The sequence below is a fragment of the Lynx rufus genome, unplaced genomic scaffold (assembly GCF_022079265.1).
Source record: "Lynx rufus isolate CCGP_SWC_20201006 ecotype Redwood Valley unplaced genomic scaffold, mLynRuf1.p SCAF_13, whole genome shotgun sequence".
NCBI lineage: Eukaryota > Metazoa > Chordata > Mammalia > Carnivora > Felidae > Lynx > Lynx rufus.
The window spans coordinates 57,559,478-57,578,566 of record NW_025814827.1 but is presented as its reverse complement, the minus strand read 5'-3'; the positions used below and the strand labels follow the sequence as shown (position 1 = coordinate 57,578,566).

General features: G+C 39.4%; 1 protein-coding gene across 1 annotated transcript in view; it reads left to right on the top strand.

Annotated features, from left to right (window-relative positions):
* Positions 1-19,089, top strand: part of SLC25A21 (solute carrier family 25 member 21) — a 190,604-nt gene that overhangs the window by 120,986 nt on the left and 50,529 nt on the right. The window contains 2 exon segments of the mRNA XM_047074695.1: positions 12,148-12,214; positions 18,924-18,983. Of these exon segments, the coding sequence (XP_046930651.1) occupies positions 12,148-12,214; positions 18,924-18,983 (127 nt within the window).

The following is a 19,089-nucleotide window of genomic DNA, read 5'->3' as shown; positions in this document are numbered from 1 at the left end:
ACCAGCTGTTTGGCTAGTAGGAAAGTTGCTACTGTCTCTCTCTATGGCCTTGTCTATGAAATGGAAAGAGTAGAATCTATTTCATGTAAAAATTGAATGAGATAATAATTATAAAGCATTTAGCATAATGATTGCTATTTTTGTTTCTAAAATTTCCCTCAGTAGTCTCAATTCCATTAGAATTCCAAGCTGATAGGGGCGCCTGGGTGGCGCAGTCGGTTAAGCGTCCGACTTCAGCCAGGTCACGATCTCACGGTCCGTGGGTTCGAGCCCCGCGTCGGGCTCTGGGCTGATGGCTCAGAGCCTGGAGCCTGTTTCCGATTCTGTGTCTCCCTCTCTCTCTGCCCCTCCCCCGTTCATGCTCTGTCTCGCTCTGTCCCAAAAATAAATAAAAAACGTTGAAAAAAAAAAAAAATTTAAAAAAAAAAAAAAAAAAAAAAAAAAAAAAAGAATTCCAAGCTGTTATAATACTATTCCTTTGGAGCCTAGAGTATTGAAATGAAGATGTGTTCAATCAGATTGTAATTTGTAACCTACCAAATGCTCTGGTCCAAGGCTTTGTTCTCCAGGGTTGAGATTTATTGAGTTGCATTTAACTCCAATACCACTAGGGGGCACCTCAACAAATTAATTTTGGAGCCTACTGTAATAACTGGCAGCCATGAGTTAATGAATTTCTAAATGTGACTTATGCTCTGGGAGTAGCCTGCTCAGCGCACTTAGTGCACAACACCTTTGGTCTCAAACATGTATAAATTGATTGTAGCAGAATTCCACATCAGGGTGTGAATTCCTAAAGTACTGGGTCATATACTTAGGTAAGATTCTATTTGTGAAGGACATCTCTGAATTCTGAGGCTTTCTGCCCCAGCTGTGATCATACATAGCCCTGCTCGGTCAAGCTATTAAATCAGTCTACTTATTACAACCAGGTACCAACTCATTTTCATAAGCACTTGTAAAGAGAGCTGACATTAAAAAAAAAATCTCTATTCTGGCAGTAGTGCTTTGGAATTAATTTGCTCACCTTTTGTGCCAATGGATTTTTGTGCTGGGTAAGCAGCTAACACATGGTTGAGCCAAAATTCAAACCCACGGAGTGTGGCTCCAGAGCCCACACTCCTGCCCACTATGTCATATTGCTTTACTGACAGGTAGCATCAAATTAATGCTAAATACCAGAGGGTGGTGATAAAGAGCAGGAGTGGCCATTGTCAAGCAATTTATAACCTGGATTAAATATGGTAATCATGTGAATAATGCATACTCTATTTAGTTAAAAATATACAAGCAATTCAGACTATTAATATGGATCATGTTTGGGTCTTGTCTGTGTACATAGATCTACATAAGTACATGTATATATATATATATATATATATATATGTATAGATGTATGTATAGATATATATATGCTTAAGTATATATAGTTCTTATTTGGATATAGTTATATTCAATGTATGTTACCTGAATGTTACTGTATGCCAAGCACATGATGAAATATTAAAGGCAACATCTTGGTCATACCTGGTCAACAACAGGCAATTGTCTACCATCTCAAAGACTTCTTGGAGAAAATTAAGGTCTTGGGGCACCTGGATGGCTCAGTCGGTTGGGTGTCCGACTTCAGCTCAGGTCATGATCTCACGGTTCGTGGGTTCGAGCCCCACATCCGGCCCTGTGCTGACCGCTCAGAGCCTGGAGCCTGCTTCAGATTCTGTGTCTCCATCTCTCTCTCTCCCCCTCCCCCACTCATGCTCTGTCTGTCTGTCTCTCAAAAATAAATAAACATTTAAAAAAAATTTTTTTTAAGAAAATTGAGGTCTTAAGTGATTTGGGGACAATGGGACTACTGTATCAACAGTTGACCCTAGAATAATGTGTTTAGCCTAGTACATGGAATAGAGCATATTGAATGAATGAGTGAATGAATAAATGAATGATGGTTACTTCGTGAATGGGAAGGACGGAAATTAGAAACAGAGGAGGTAAAAGAAAAATGGGGTCGGTAAGAGGATGCGGGTAAGTAGGATGAAGCAAAGAATTCCCAAATTCCCTCAGAGGGCCGTATTTAGCAGAGAGCTGGCTGGTGAGGAACTTTTGACTCCACAATTAGGACTTCTTTCCTGGCTTTCAGTCCCAGCCCAAGAAATAGTGTTGTTTCAGTTGGTTTGGGGGGTTTTGTCTGTCTGTCTGTTTATTTATTGTCCTTTTCTTCATAGTTGCCATCCACATGAGTGAAAGACTGCCCCTAAATGATTCTTACTTCCTAATGGAAATGTGTTCATCTTTTAAAGCCAGGTAATCTGCTGTCGCTGAAAATTAATACACTTTTTGCATAGTCGGTTCTAAGTAAGTCTCTTCACTTACAGGTTAATGGGGCGATTAACGCCACACTCTCCCCCTGTTATTTACTTCAGTCACTTCTCAAATGTCTTTTCTGCTTTTTTTTTTCCTTAGCGTTTTCCATCAGGGTTCTGGTTCTTATATCACGCTAATGCCTTCCTTGGGCTGAGCTGTACAGCATGTTTAGTGCATTGAGCACCCAGCCAACTTTCCAGGGAATCGAGCCATAGACGTACCTCCTAAATGATACTGACAGCTAAGCTAATTTTCTGTATCTTAGAAAATCAAAGTTGTAGTTTATTTTAGACATATCAACAAAGTTTAATTGTCGTGGTAAAATCATACTAAAAGTTCGGTTAAAAACGGGTGTTCGGGAAAACTTTAAAGGATTCCTCCATACAGCATATAATGAAAATGGCATGGTTTGGGGTAACAAATATATCCAAGGACCATATGCAGAAACTTAATTCAATTAATTCTCAGTAATGAAAACTAATAACTGTGTTGTTTGTGCCTGAAGACTTGATAGGAGTTGAAGCAGGGAAAACTTTTGTTGGTTTTTCACTACAATGTTAGCTAAAACCTTTGTCATGTTGCACTTCCTTGAAGTTCAGTTGCTGGTTTGAAAAGCAAGCTTAGTCTTTTTTTAAGCTGTTTTTCCTCTCCTTTAAAGGACCCATAGTTTTCCCCCTCTCCTTTGCTACATTAAAATGGCCCCAAGATGCATGCAATTTTGTGAACTTCAGATTGCAGATTCTACATAATTCCAATAACAGAGCCATGAAGCTCCACTCTTTCATTTGGAATCTGTGAACCACTGAGACTTGTGGAGTATAAATGACGTCAGAATATTGCCCTAAAGGTGTAGTGTCGGGGCCAGAATTCTGCCCTGGGATGTGCGACCCGTCAGGCAGTAGAAGCCCCTCAGTCACAACGCAGAGCTGAGTGCCGCCCTCATTGTTTTAATTACAGGGCTACAGCATGTGGGTAAGAAACTTGGATTTGACAAGAGTAGAAGAAAGAGGATATTGTATGCCTTCAATCAGCTTTGTATTAGGAGATCCTTAAAGGGAAAATTATGTGAAAGAAAGGAGGAAGAAAACAAACTAGCAGGATCCCTATTTCAATGTAATTTGGAGAAAATGACTGATTTGGGTTGGTCATGCTGCCAGAACAGATGACTCAAGGCTTCCAAACAAGAAATGGAAATCAGGAGGATGCCTGAAGCCTGAAAGAAGAACAAATTGTGAAGATATGATTGACTGTAAAGCTTCAAAATCAACTGTACCAAAGATGAGCTTGGATCATTGCCCAGAACAGAACTGAATGGTGATGTTCATTTAAGTTCTGACTGTTGAAACAAAATAAAATGTAGTAATTGTGCTCTGTTAGGTACACAGACGTGTTAATGCTTTCCAATTTCCCCAACTGGGGATCTGGTGTCACTTTCCCTGTCGTTCCTATTTCATGCTTCACCGGTGACTATTATTGCTGCTCTGGACACTTGGTGAATGCCAGGTTTTTGGCAAAGAACTGGGATCCAGGTGAAAGCATCCTTCTCATGCCGCGTGTGAGTGTGCTGCAGGTGGCTTTGAAAATGGCTTTAGAGCTTGGAAATCATTTCCACTTGGCCTGTTCAGGCTTGGGTGATGTGCACCTCGATCCTGGCCTTCAGTGTTCTGGTTGCTGGACGTTGGTTATGAGTCTCAGCAATTTGGACCCCAAAGCACTTTGTCTCTGACAACCAGGAAACGCCTCCGTTTCCATGGGCAGCAGATTCATACATCGATCTTTTCCTCTCTTAAGCAGGAAGACATTTTATTCACGGTCTTCTTATACTCTTTTTTCTCAGTAATCTGTCAGTTGGGTTTTAGGATAGCCTTTCTGAAGGACAACGGGACTTAACTCCCTCTAACGGTCAGTTTTGAAGCAGCTACATACCTCCATTTCTCCTTGGAAGCTACAAAGAAGAAAAGATCCCATGTTGTTTTTCCTAACACCAAAATCCTGCTTGCTAGCCTAGCAACTTCGGAAATTTCCCAGCCTGCCTGTAGGAACAGTTCAAGTGCATGGTACAAATGACTTCCAAACAAACATTTTCTACATGCTAAATTAGAAAAGAAAGAAAGAAAGAAAGAAAGAAAGAAAGAAAGAAAGAAAGAAAGAAAGAAAAAGAAAGAAACATCAAAACCAACAAGGGGGTGACTCAAGGAAAAAAGGAGGAGCAGACAGAATATGTGATATTTCCACTCCTTTTTGGTTTCTTCACCTGAGTCAAATTTTGAGAGTGTTAAGCACTGTCCTGTCTACCCACTATTTACCACAAAGTCTTCAGATTTCAGGCTGACTGAGCCAGTAACTTTTTTTTCAGCCATCCAAATGGACTAAAGATGTTGTCAGGTACAAGATGTTTAATTAAGGATCTGTCTAGTCTGTTTGGGCATCTAAAGTTTGGACCTTAAACAAGGTAACCTAAAATTAGACTCTACTAATGAGAGACAGCAGAAAGACTTCTTCAAGGGTGTGACTTGCCACAAATGAACCACCAAGAGGGGACACAAACTGGAACTCAAAGGAAATTCCACATCTCCTTGCTTCAAGCAATCAACATCTTTTCATTGATTGGTCTGCGACCTTGGAGCTACCCAATATGCTAAATAGTTTCGCACTTCAAAAATGGGGGTGGGGGAAATGAGGGGTAAAATTATTTTGTGAGGTTTGGCACAAATCTGCATTTCAAATAAGCTATGTATGAGCTGTGTCTTTGAGAGAAGAACACGTGCAATTTAGTTTTGATCTTCGTTTTATAGATGTACATAAGTAATACAAGGCCTGTTTTGATTATACAATGAAAAACAAATGTGATCCAATATTGTAGTACTCTGTGTCTACTTATGTTTCTGAACAACAACTCTCATTAGTATATGAACCACCATTAATGGCTTTGGAGACCTGGAACCCCATCCTGATATTTGCTTACGAGCTTATTCCATGTGTGGTATGGGGTTCTCTCATAGGTAACCATCCTAATAGGATAGGGTTCTAATGTCTGATGGGCTCCTGAAAGAATTTAAAACCATTTCTCAAAATGGTTCTCACAGGCTCCTTCAAAATGCTTTGCGTAACATTCAACAACCACCTTCACTATGATTATGACTTAAGAAATACCATTTAAGACTTTTTTCAGATATGGGGGTGTCAAAGGCTATTTGCTAGTGGAGACCAAAAGTACATTGTATGTGTTCTTCTCAATGCTTAGGTTAACAGAAGATGTAGTTGAAAGCAGTTCAGATAGTAAAGATTTGTTTTTAATTTCACGTGACCAGAAATCTGGAGGTAGATGCCTACGATTGGTTGATTCAACAGTCCAATAATGTCATTGAGGCCCAGGTCCTTTCCAACTTTGTGCTGACTTCCTCAGTTTGTGGGCAATGATATCTCATTTAACTGCAGTACACAGGCATCTCATGCAGCTAGAACGACAAGGAGAGAAGAGGGACTTGTCTTTCCATGTGCATTTTTTTCCTTAGGCTGGAAATCCAAGACTTCCAGCATACATTTCCTCTCTTCCCACCACTGGTCTCATGGGCTAGCATTGGATCATATGTCCATGGATGTAACAGGATTCACTAGCAAGGGAATGGGACCACCATGATTAGCTTGAAGAATTCTGCTTCACCCCTGGACTACAGAAGGGCTTTCTTGCCTGAGTGCGGAGGATGGTGAATACTTGCACCCCAAGGAACAGCAAGGGAATTCTGTTGGGTGAGCAACCACCAGTGCTCCCCACTGACTTTTTGGATAATAACAGTTTTACTTTAATACATAGTGTTAATATTTCAATGTTTTCTCCTATTACTGAAGTATTGTCTTTCTCCCACACTGACAGAATCATCCTGGTATGCCTCTTATCCTGCGGGGAGAAACATTCGGCCTTGGGCCTACTTTTTTTTTTTCTAAATCTGGTCCAACTAGCAGATGCTTAATCGACAACTCAAAAGCTTTTACAAAAAATGATCTTGTGCATTTCAGCCTAAATCAATCGGTTATGCAGGTAGTGATCCACATTACTTTAAAACAGAACTGAGTGGAAATGGGACTAAAAAACTGATTTTTCCTAAAATAAGACATTTTACAACAGAAATAACTTTTCAAAAATGTTTATAAAAACAAATTTATTTCAAGAAAAACTGCAATACAGTGTAGCCCCATGGTCAAGGACATGGACTGTGAGGACAACGGAACTTGATTTGAGTCACTGTATGCTATTTGGCAGTGATGTGACAGCAGGCATCCCCTGCAAAATGAAGAAAATAACCAATCATACCTCCTTCAAAGGACTGTTATGAAAGTTGAATGAGGTTAAAATATGCCCATATGCCTACATACATTTATTCTTAATAGAGTGGCTACTACATAGTAAGCTTTAGACGAATTTTGGCTGTTTTTACTTGTATCAATATCAACAAAAGTCCATAAACATACAAGTCAACATTTTCCTACACAGGATAGGTAAAATCAAATTCACAACTTTTGGAAGTAACAACTTTGAGAAACAAAATGTGAGGACTGCCATACAGTTCATACTGCTTTGTTATGGGAGGTCTTACATTGGTTCTTATGCCTCTTCCAAAGAGTTCTCCAATGGGCCTGATGTTGGTCAAAACTTAAAGCCAGAATAGTGGCTTTCCTACCTGTTCAGGAAAAAGGACTGCTATTGATGCTACATATACATTACAATCTCAGTTTCCCTTCATCTGGGGAGGAGACTGGATGTGTCAGCCTGCTTCTTGAGAAGTAAGCCGGATAAAGCATGTTGCTATTGGTGGCACAAATCTCCTAACTTCCCTAGTTATTGTCTTGGTAAGCCACATGCTCTGTAGAGTGCAGCCAAAACTACATGAACACGGGAAAAAGTTGGCAGAGTGAACAGTACATGTGGGTATAAAGATTAGTTCTTTGGCAGAAAAAAAAAGAAGTTTATCTCCTTCATAAAACATTACAATTCCTTTTTGTTTCTTAGAATCTGTATATCATACCTTACCTTAGGAAAACTTCCAGTAATTATCTAATCAAGTAAAAAAATAGCTCATCAGCTTGAGCCCTTGCCTACCACATTCTCCTTTTCGAATTTTGGGTGTGACTCTTCTGATTGGCCCAAGTGCCAATCTTCACTGACAAAAAGGCTCTTCATGTGAGAGGGCATGCATGGTATGGAGATGCTGTAGCAGACACTTTGGCTGTAGGGGTCATGAAACTTACTTTCTGGATCCAGGACTTCGGGTTGTAAATAATAAACCCAACTCAAAATAATTTAGGTAAAAAAAAAAAAAGGAATTTATTCTAAATGATACTGGGTATCGTAAAGAATGAAAAGCAAAGGGAAATGCCAGTATTCAATAAGGACTGAGATGTAACTAAGCATAAGGAAATGCTTGGGGCACCTGGGTGACTCAGTCGGTTGAGCGTCCGACTCTTGATTTCAGCTCAGATCATGATCCCAGGGTCGTGAGATCAAACCCCGCATCAGGCTCTGTGCTAACAGTGGAGCCAGCTTGGGATATTCTCTCTCTCTCGCTCTCTCTCGCTCTCTCCCCCACCCTTTCTCTCTCTTTCCCCATCTTCCTCTCCCCACCCCCGAAAAAATAAAAACAGTGTTTAAAAAAAAGAAAAAGAGCTGCTGGCGGCAGGGTCATACTCACAGTACCGGATCTTCTGTTCTCCATCCTGCTTCCGTGCTTCCCTAAACAGTAGCTTCCTTCTTTTTTATCACTGCAGATTGACCTCCTCCAAATGAAAGAAAACATGAGTACCATCGACATGCTACCTTTGTATCTTAGAGTGTCAACCACACAGGGCGAGACTGACCTGTTCAGTTCTAATTCCCAAATCCTGAAGAATTCTGCTAGGTCTAGCTTGGATCAGGGGGCAAAGAGATGGAATACCATTTGGATCCATTGGTGAGATGCCCAATCAATGGCTGCCTACAAGCAGTGTCATACTGTACTAATGTGTTGCTTCCAGTGTTTTAAAAAAATTGGGCAGGGCAGTTCTCAGCAGAAGAGGTGCCGGCCTGACTAATCCATAGATGTCCACTATTGCATGGATATACTGTGAAAACAGTGCAAGGAAATAGATCTAAATTCCCATTTGCCAGCAAAAGATGGTCCTTAAGAATTTCCCATTAAAACTGTTCATTCGCTGTTAGAAAGTTTAGGATGGTGGGATGGCTGGAGGCGGTGGGGGTGGTGGAGGATGATTACACATGAAAGGAACTGAGCAGAGAGAAGGGAAGGAGGGCACATCAAGGAAGCATCGCCAACTTGAAGCAGAGGGCTCTGGACCTCCCAGCAGTTTTCGGATTAAATCCTTATGGTTCTCCCAGCTGCCTCTCTTCCCTCCTGCCTTACACCTCTTTTTAATATTTTCTCCCATCATTTTCAAAATGAAGACCTTCTGTGTTACTTACAAGATTTCTGTCCTCCTTCAGAGAAGCAGTGCTCTACTTTAGGCAAAAGTTTGAAGTAAGGCAGAGTTTTCTCTTCAGGAAAGCACTTTCCCATATCCTCCTTATTATTTTTCTTAGAACAACAAAATCTGAGGGTTCGAGTGGACCCGTCTTGAGGGTGAGCAAGTTCATCTGTTGCTGTGTATATCCCATCTCTGGCATCCATTACAAGTGGCCATCCAGACTGCTTGACCACATGCCATGAAGGAGAACTCATCATTTTTCAGGAGAGACCATTCTATGTCCAGATAATTCTGACTATTAGGAGTACTTCCTTGTATTAAGCTCCTACTGGGCCAATAATTTGTCTTTTCTTGCTTCCACCTGTTGGTCCTAGTTCTACCACCTGGAAACAAACAGAAAAGTCCAATCTCATTCCTGCATGCTCACCTTTCAAGAGATCATCACGTTCATTATGTTTCTCCCTATGATTGTTCTTCTCCAGGCTGAACAAGTGTTCTTCCTATAACTGTTCTCTGTTCTATGGGTTTTCAAGTACCTCTGTTATTAACAGGAACACTCAGTTATGGAAGCATTACTTACTTAAAAGTTCTTAATTTTTCCCCCAAACCAGGTATAATCTTCCAGATATGGAAAACTCAGCACAGAAAGAACAGAACTAATGTCTTTCATTAGAAATATAGAACTTCTGGTCAAGAAAATCACATTTACCTTCTGGGAAGACCAAAGCTATGCTTAGTCACTCTCATGCTGAAAATTATGTGATAATTAATTTCTAATGAAATTTAAATGATAAAGAATGGTTAAATTTTAGAAGTGAATTTCAGGCGTCAGTAGTTGAAATTGGAATGGAAAGGAGGTAGGAGTATGAATTTCCATGGTTCTTCAAATCACGTGTCTGCTTTATTTCCTATTCATAAATCTAACACTATCCATTAAGTCAAAAACAGAGGTTAGACAGGGCACATGGGCAACTCAGTCAGTTGAGCATCTGACTCTTAATTTTGGCTCAGGTCATGATATGGTTTGTGGGTTTGAGCCCAGCTTTGGGCTCTGTGCTGGAGGCATGGAACCTGCTTAGGATTCTCTCTCACACTCTCTCTCTTCCCCTCTCCTACTCATGCTCTCTCTCTCTTTCTCTCTAAAACAAATAAATAAACATTTTTTTTAAAAAACAGAGGGTAGAGTAAGCCCATATCAGGGGATCATTTGATTCCTTTCTTCCTCTTTATGAAATCCATATGCTTAACAAACATGGGGGTAAGCACACTAATGCACACTCAGCCCTCAAGGAGCTATCAATTAGAAGCTGTAAAACAAGCCCTTTGCTTTCCTAATTGAAGTATGCTCTGTAAGCCAGTGAATCAAGGAAGAGCAAGAGTTCACCACATTAGTTTGGGTGGCAAAGTGGATTAGGCTAAATAATTTCTTAACTTTCTTATTCCAGAAGCACAGCTAGAAGCAGAACCCAATGTAAGAATGTTGGAGTGAGGGATGCCTGGGTGGTTCAGCTGGTTAAGTGTCAAACTCTTGTTTTTCCTTTCAGGTCATGATCTCACGGTTTTGGGTATTTGAGCCCCAAGTGGGGCTCTACACTGGCAGCACAGAGCCTGCTTGGGATTCTCTCTCTCTCCCTCTCTCTCTGCCCCTCCCCTACTTGCGCTGTCTCTGTGTCTCTCAAAGAAACTTAAAAAAAAAAAAAAAAAAAAGAGGGTTGCCTGGGTGGCTCAGTAGGTTCAGCGTCCAACTGTGGCTCAGGTCATGATCTTGCAGTTTGTGAGTTCAAGCCCCATGTCGGGCTCTGTGCTGACAGCTCGGAGCCTGGAGCCTGCTTCGGATTCTGTGTCTCGCTTTCTCTCTGCCCCTCCCCTGCTCACACTCTGTCTCTCTCTGTCTCAAAAATAAATAAAACATTTTTAAAAAATGAAAAAAAAGAGAGAGAAAGTTGCAGTGAAGCTTGAAGGGTCAGAGAAGCTCCAGATCCATGTTAAATGGACATCCTAAAATGCACACACTTGAGTCCTGCCCTTTTCTATACTCATATGTGGGTTCATCGAGAAGACTGATTATCAGGGCACCTGGGCGGCTCAGTCAGTTAAGCCTCCAACTTCACCTCAGGTCATGATTTTGTGGGTTCAAGTCCCACCTCTGGCTCTGCCCTGACAGCCTGGAGCCTGGAGCGTGGAGCCTGCTTCAGATTCTGTGTCTCCCTCTCTCTCTGCCCCTCCGCCGCTCATTCTCTCTCTCTCTCTCTCTCTCTCTCAAAAATGAATAAACATTAAAAGATATTTTTTAAAAAAGAAATAAAACTGATTATCTCAGAAAAGAATGAGGAATATTCTATTTATGTATTTCAGGTTTAAAGTGAGTAAATGGCAGGGGCACCTGGCTGGCTCAGTCGGTAGGGCACCTGATTCTTGATCCTAGGGTCATGAGTTCAAGCCCCATGTTGGGCGGGAAGCCTACTTAAAAAGAAAACAGAAAACAGAAAAAAAAAAAGAAATGAGTGTATGGCATATATAATTTTTTCCAGGCAGACAAAATTGAAAATTTTGGATCTTAAAATCTAATATGAAATAAGTGGTGACATTTTATGAACCTTATATTAAGCATATGGCACTCGTTCTTGGTTTTGTTTTTTTGTTTGTTTCTAAAAACATTTGAATATATGACAAGTCCCTCAACATTTACAACAACAGTGTCATCTCGGGTACTGTTAAGACTGCACGTCAGCAAGCAAGTTTGACATTTCTTCTGTCAGCAACATATGTCCCTGACCTTCTATTTCCATCAAGGAAGTTAAAAAATTATGACTAACTCAGGACAAGGCTGGGAGTCCAGATTCCATGGCCATAGAGCTTGTTAGTTCCTTTGTGTTAGTAAAGCTAAAATTAAGGATTTGTGTCCCTTGGTAGCTCAGGAATTTCTGGTCTAGTGGGCTCAGGTCTCAGGTATAACTCTAACCTCATTTGGTAAAAAGGGAGAAAATGCACAACTGTTGACAGCTACCTACCATACAACTGAGGGAAAAAATTCAAGATTGCTTACAGTGAGTAAGGTCAAGTGCTGTAAGGTACAACTCATTGTTGTGTTTAGCAATGTACCTAGGGATTCCAGTCTCAGTATCATTTATTCTTCTGAATTTCATAGTGCTAAAAAATTTAGAATTCATAATCTCTGCACTTTAGAATTAAAACAAGAGAAGACTTCATGATTGGTGTCCTACATTGAATAATTGGGGATACTTTAAGATTAGTTGTTTTGTCCATAAACAAAGGCAGAATTACCTGTTGCCAGGTTCCTTTACATAAAATCTTTTATTTCTCCAATAGGCTGTTCGGTTTTTACAAGGGAATTCTGCCACCCATCTTGGCTGAAACACCAAAAAGAGCAGTGAAGGTAAGCTCTGTATACCTTTCCACCAAGGGAAAATAGACTGCAGTAACACCTTCAGCCCTAAAACATCCCACAACAAACTATGGGTCATTAATGTGAACTGAACATAAGATGGTAAAAATTTTAATGTGGAAATTATAACATAACTTTTATTATAATTAGGCGTGGTCACTCTCTTAAATATTGGTTTGTGGATTTTTTTTTTCAGGTAAAGGCACTCCCTTCTGATGAGGAAATTATACAAAAATTACAGTGGTGAATGAAATTCATGTAATTGAACCACAGCGGCCACAAAATAGCTTGGACATTTTTTCAAAGCAATTCATAAATTTTCCTTGGGAGCAATAATTATTAGAGAGAGATGGAGAGGAGGGAAGAGTGGTAGAAAAACCTTTTTCCCTAAACCAGTTCCATTTTATGAACAGAGCAAACTAATAGAGTATATTTCTTTGTATATGATTCTCGTATAACACATTTATTTGGCATGCTAACTTCATTTCCTCCCCGCCTCCCAACCCCAGTCTCCTGTGTTAAAATTCTCTATTCTGGTTTTTACAAAATTATTACTTCCACTACGCCGATTTCCATTCTTTAACCACATAACTATGGAGGTTTATGTACTACTTACTGGTTCAGTGTCTGGATGGGAACATGGAGATCTGGCAGGACCCCCAGGGTAGAAAGAACTAAATCTGATCAGTCTTTGATATATGTTCTCTCGGATAGAATTTCTGATCACAGTGACTCTGGCTGGCAGTGCCCCCTCTCCCAGACCAGTGACATCACCAAATACGGCTTTGTCTTTCCATAAGAAGGATAACATACACTTAGACCGAAAGACTTCCTTTCCAACTAATGACATAAAGCTTCTTTCACATACATTATTCAATATGTATTCCCAATATTCCTGAAAGGTAACAAGGGACAGTTTATATACTTTTACTCAGTAACTTAAGATGGTAAGTTAATATTTAGGAGAAAATAACAGATATGCAGACACCAAACTTTTACATTATGTCAAAATAGTAATTTAATAGGGTTTAATTCGAGTCTAGAATTTAGAAAACAAAGCTTTAAAACATACTTCTCTATAAATTTGTCCCCTTTGTTGCCGTACTTTTTGTGATCTTATATTATTACTTCAACACAAATTTCATTATAAGGATCTGAATCACAGTAAAGAATCTGGAAGAAGTTCACCAAAGTACACAAGAGGGCTGACTTGAATTATGAAATGGCTTCACTTGATAAAAGATTGCCCAAGTAAACAAACAGAGCGGAGTTCCTTTCAAAAGGAAAGTCACTTTGTCTCCATGGAATAATATATTCATTTGTTCAGTGTTTTACAGTATAAATGAAGTAAATTATACTTCAATTTTTTTCCTGGAATATTTTTCCTTAAGACTGTATATTGGAGACAAATTTAATTTAAATTTGAAGAGGATTAAAGTTTATCAGTGTTGAACAGTCTTTTATGTAAGAAAAAAAAAAGTTGAGCTTTACAAAACTGAGTTAGTCTCTACTTAAAAAAAAAAAAAAAAAGCAATGCTCCTTGCCAGAACAATGGTTAACAGATGAACTTTTGGGCAACTGGATATGGTATATGTGTCCCAGACATCTTGTTTCAAGTCAATTTTACCTTAAAATTATTGAGACATATGGTAAGTGCATTGGCTTTTTAAGTATAACTTGGAGTTAAGTGTATCTTTGCCAGATGGATAGCACTAGTTTTTCAATACGATTCATGAAAACATTTGTTTTATAGATATTTATCTTAGAATTTGTGAGAAAAGTGATCATCTGATTGTAATGATTTCATACATCATAAACTGCTTCATTGTATATCATCAAAGTTCACTTCAGAAAAAATATTCAGAGACCATATATATATGTATATATATAAATATACCCACACACATGCACACATACATATGTATATGTACATATGGTCTGTGAATATATATGTATGTGTGTATTCCTTGGTACTGAAACTTCAATTACAATCATTATTATAATCAGAAATAATGTTAAGTTTTCTGTACTTTATTCTTTGAAATGAGATTCATCATTAAAATAAGAAGACTCATCGATGCTAAATAAATCAAACTTCCCCCTTTCACAAATTAAAACAGAATTAGTATTGCAGTTAGCAGAAGGAAATAAAGACCTCGGAAAGATACGAACTGGTCCCTCGGACATGGGAAGCACCACATTCCAGGTTCCAGGGTCTGGTCCTGAGATTCACAAGTCTAGAAACACCGTTTTTCCATGAACAGACTCTCAAGGATTGCCTAATACTAACCAGACTCATGAAAGAATATAAATTGTGAAGGCTGTTCACCACGATCCCTACACCTTCCATGGTGTCTACACATACTGGAAACTCAGTCAATGTTAGATGCACAAATGAAACATATAGAGAGAGAAACAAAAAGTGTATTGATTTATAACAGGAGACATTCCTGTCCTATTCCCCAAAATTCCCATGTCTACTATTCAGTCTCTGGAATACCAAGACTTCCATTTCCAGCCAAGATAGAGTAACAGAGACCAGATTTTACTCTCCTGCCTGAAACAGCAACAATAAAAATGAACAAAATATATGAAACCACAATTTTCAAGACACTGGACATCAGACAAGGAAGGACAGAGACACAGGAAACAAACGAGATGAGCTCCATGGTTTGCCCCAACTTACCACCTTGAGAGGTTTGCCAGACCTAGGTCATGCAGGGGAGATGTAAGGAGAGCCCAGTGTACTCCCTGGGATGAGATGCAGCTGACGGGCTGGAGAGGGCAAAGCAGCTAAAGTTCACAGGACAGAGTACCAGAAAAAGAGAGAGCTCCTATGATCTGCAGAGGGACCCTGTAGATACTCAGGTGAGAACCGATGAGTACATGCATGTAAGAAAACTAGCAAGGCTTGGGAAAGATGTGTACAGAGCATTAGGGGGAACAGTGCTTGGCAAGCACATAGGGCTGGGAATGGTACCTGTTTCCACCAGCCAAACTGAAGGGCCTCCAAATGCACAGGGCATTAAGAGGAGTACTCAGAAGGGGTTTGCCTCAATAGCGGGGAATAATCAGCCCTAGTCTGAGCACTGCTTAGGTAGTTAAAAGCAAGATCCAAGTGGATCAGACTGTTTGCATGTAATTGAACTGCATCCCTGAACAGAATACCTGGGAGGTCAGGTTAGTCATCAGACTGCTTAGTGAGCATGAGATAAAGCAAAGGGAAAAGTGCTGGAGGGCTGTGTCACCCAGGCAAATGGTACCAACCTCCCCTGCCAAACCACAACCTGACACTTCTCCGTAGACTGTATGGCTTGTGCCCCTCTCCCTAGGTGAGACTATCAACTTCTAGATTCCAGTACATAGGTTATATATGACATAATTCATTTGGATTCCAGATTTTATATTCAGAATTCCCAAAAACTTGATTGGATATGAATGTTTTCAAAACTCTTTATTCACACCTCAGTATGACTTTGGGGAGGTAACTTCATTACATGTTGACCCCCCTAATTGTATCCTTATAGAGTAACCTCATATCTCACATGATAAGAATACAGTTCTGGCATAATATCTTCTAATCTTTGAACATGGGAGACATTCAGTAAATATTTGTTGAATGAATGAATGTTTTTTTTAGTAAATATCGGTTTCAGACTGTAGTAATGACATTTACATAATTTTACTATTACTGAAACTTTGTTTTAAAAGATTTTAGCTTTTCCTTCCTTAAGATCCTGTATTATTTATTTGAAGCACTATCTGCTTATTAGAATATATGATAATATATTGTTCATTACTTTTGAATTCAGTACATTAACAATTCATCACTATGATCTATGGGGCTTCTTTATTCTCTGGAACCAGAATCATTTCATCCTAGCCATTCACTGAAAGTTTCCAGAAAAGTCTGATGAGCACCAATCAGCTAATTAATAGTAGTTTGGTTTTTAAAAACAATTTTAGAGATGGGGAAATGAAGAGCCTAAAATTGCCCCAAAACATAGACTTGGGATTCCCTGTGAGAATTGCTACAGTGACAGGCCAAGTCCATGTCCCCAGACTTCTCCCTTGAGATCCCAATATGGTCCTTAATCCTTCGTAATTACAGAAAATTGGAAAGAAAGAGAAAGAAAGAAAGAGAGAAAGAGAGAAAGAAAGAAAGAAAGAAAGAAAGAAAGAAAGAAAGAAAGAAAAAGAAAGAAAGAGAAAGAGAGGAAGGAAGGAAGGAAGGAAGGAAGGAAGGAAGGAAGGAAGGAAGACAAAAATCAAAACCGCCTCCTCACAGCGGAAGGGAACCAGGTAGTGAGGCCTCTTGTGAGGTCCATCCATCCCAGAACTTCCTTGAACCCAATGTTCAGTGTTTTCAAATGTGGGCCATGACACATGAGTCCTAAAATCAACTTAGTGGGTTACTAGATTTAATGGGTCATGACCAGAATTTTTTTTCATGAAACAGAATAGAAACATAGTGCATTACACATAGTGAAGGGGTAAACATTGTTTTATAGCAATATTTTGTTTCAGTTAATATAAGCGTATACTGCATTCGTGCATGCACGTGCATGTGCGTGTGTGTGTGTGTGTGTACGTGTATGTGTGTTAGTGTTACATAAATACTTTTTACCTAGATTGTGGTCAGAAAAGTTTGAAATCTTCTGCATCGAGGGACTGTGGGCTTCTAGGGTCAGGGAAGGCAAGACCTCAACAGCAAGAAAACTCAAGGGCAGAGAATCCCAAACTGTCAACAATCACGGCTCAGCGATGAGTGAGCACGTATTGTGGTTGAGAGTATACACAGACTTTGCAGTTATGGAGGGGAGTGTCAGTCCTTCCACTCACTAGCTGCAGGACATGTATCTACAAAATGAGAATCATAGTTTTACTATACCCTGTTGCCTGATGGGTTTGTATGGGTTCGATGCAGTAGCACATGCAAAGGCCTTAGCATGTTTTCTGGACCACAGCTGGCTATCATAGGTGATACAAATAACTAAGGATACTAAGGATCTGTGGCTTCTTTATTAGTCAAAGTAAAGAAAGAGAATAAAAACTAGGATATTCTGAAAGTCCTCTTCATGTCAGGCATGTCATAAAACCTTACTTAAATTCTGTTATTTTATTTTTTTTAATTTTATTTATTTATTTTGAGAGAGAGAGAGAGAGAGAGAGAGAGAGAGAACAAGTGGGGGAGGGGCAAACAGCAGGAGAGACAGAATCCCAAGCAGGCTCTGAACTCACAAACCGCGAGATCATGACCTGAGTCAAGATCAAGAGTCAGATGCTTAACCAACTGCACCACCCAGGCGCCGCTTAAATTCTATTATTTAAGGAATACTCTAGAAGGTAAGTTTTGTGTTCTCCAAGGCAAGAAAGGTCAGGTGACTTGCCCATGCTTTCACAGCTAAGTAGCATAGGCAGGTTTCAGTCCCAGGACTGCTCCCCTCAAACCCCAGCAAGGTGACTGTCAAAGAATAGTGATGATAATGACCATTAAAAAATGAAGGAAAAAACTTATCTTTAAAGCCTAAGACAATAACTTTTCCTTCCAAAAGTCTACATCCATAGTTGAGCTATAGAAGCATGACACAAAAGTCATTCCTGAGTCTTTAAAAGGATCAAAATCTACCCAGTGATAAAATGATTTTAGGTCTACCCAACGACTCATGGAGCCATGTCTACATGGAACTACCTCCTTCTAACAACAGAGTATTATTTAACCCCCAATTGCACTTTTTTTCCTTCCCCCATTTTATTGGATTATAAAGTATAGAGTAGAAGACACTTGAGACCATGCCATTTCTGGGGTCTTAAAAATCAGACCCTAGCAGGACCTAAGATTGTGCCCTATCAGTGATATAGGCAGCTACCTAAAAGAGCACCCAGGAGCAAAACATCATGATCAAGCAGAGTCGTTGCCCAAAATGCAGAGTATAGAAAGAGAGGAGAGAAATGTATTGGGGAACATTGTATGAAGTCTGATTAGATTTGCCTCCATAGAAATTTATTTGCAGAGAAAATTCTATTACATGTTACCTAATGAAGGAATATACAAAATATTCATCATCATCAAATTTTAAAGGAAGGAATAAACAGCGCTCTTTCTTTATTCACATTGAAGACAGTCTTGCTTTTAAGTCAGGATGGACAAGCTGACCTCGTTAGGTCTTTCTCTGTTTTACCATGCTGTCTTCGTCATCAGTGAGTGTTTAGACATTCCATGAAACAAGAGAGATACACAGCAATATAGATTCAAGTTAAAGATGAGAAGTGGATGTCTTTTACAAGTGGGCTAGAAAATTGGGCATTCACTGGGAAAGCAGTTCAGAGAGAAAACATAGGAGACCAGAGATTTCAGGTCTCTATGCCTATAATTTTGAATCACTGCCATAAAAAAGAAGTCTATTGATGTCTGGGGAAACTGAAAATGGTCATGGTAAATGGAAGCTGTATGCTTCATTTACTGCTATAAAGGATTCCATCAGCTCTTCTGTAGGTTATTATAGTTGCATTTGAAAATGCCAATGGTAAAGTAAGATTCAATAGTAACTACCCGAGACCAGATTAAAAACTATGTTCGATGGTTTATCATTTTCTAAAATGCTGGTTAATGTAATGATTGACTAAAGAAATTTGAGTCAATTAAAGGGTTTGTTGCAGGAAATTGTTATAAATCTCTGGGTTTGGTTTTATTTCACAGTTTTTCACCTTCGAGCAGTACAAGAAATTGCTAGGATATGTGTCACTGTCACCAGCATTGGTAAGTGAGAGTATTTATTATACTTAAGTGTGTGAGTTATTTCATAAAGGAAAATCTGGAAACAAAAACCCTTTTGATTCCCCAAGCCCAGCTACTAAAATATGAA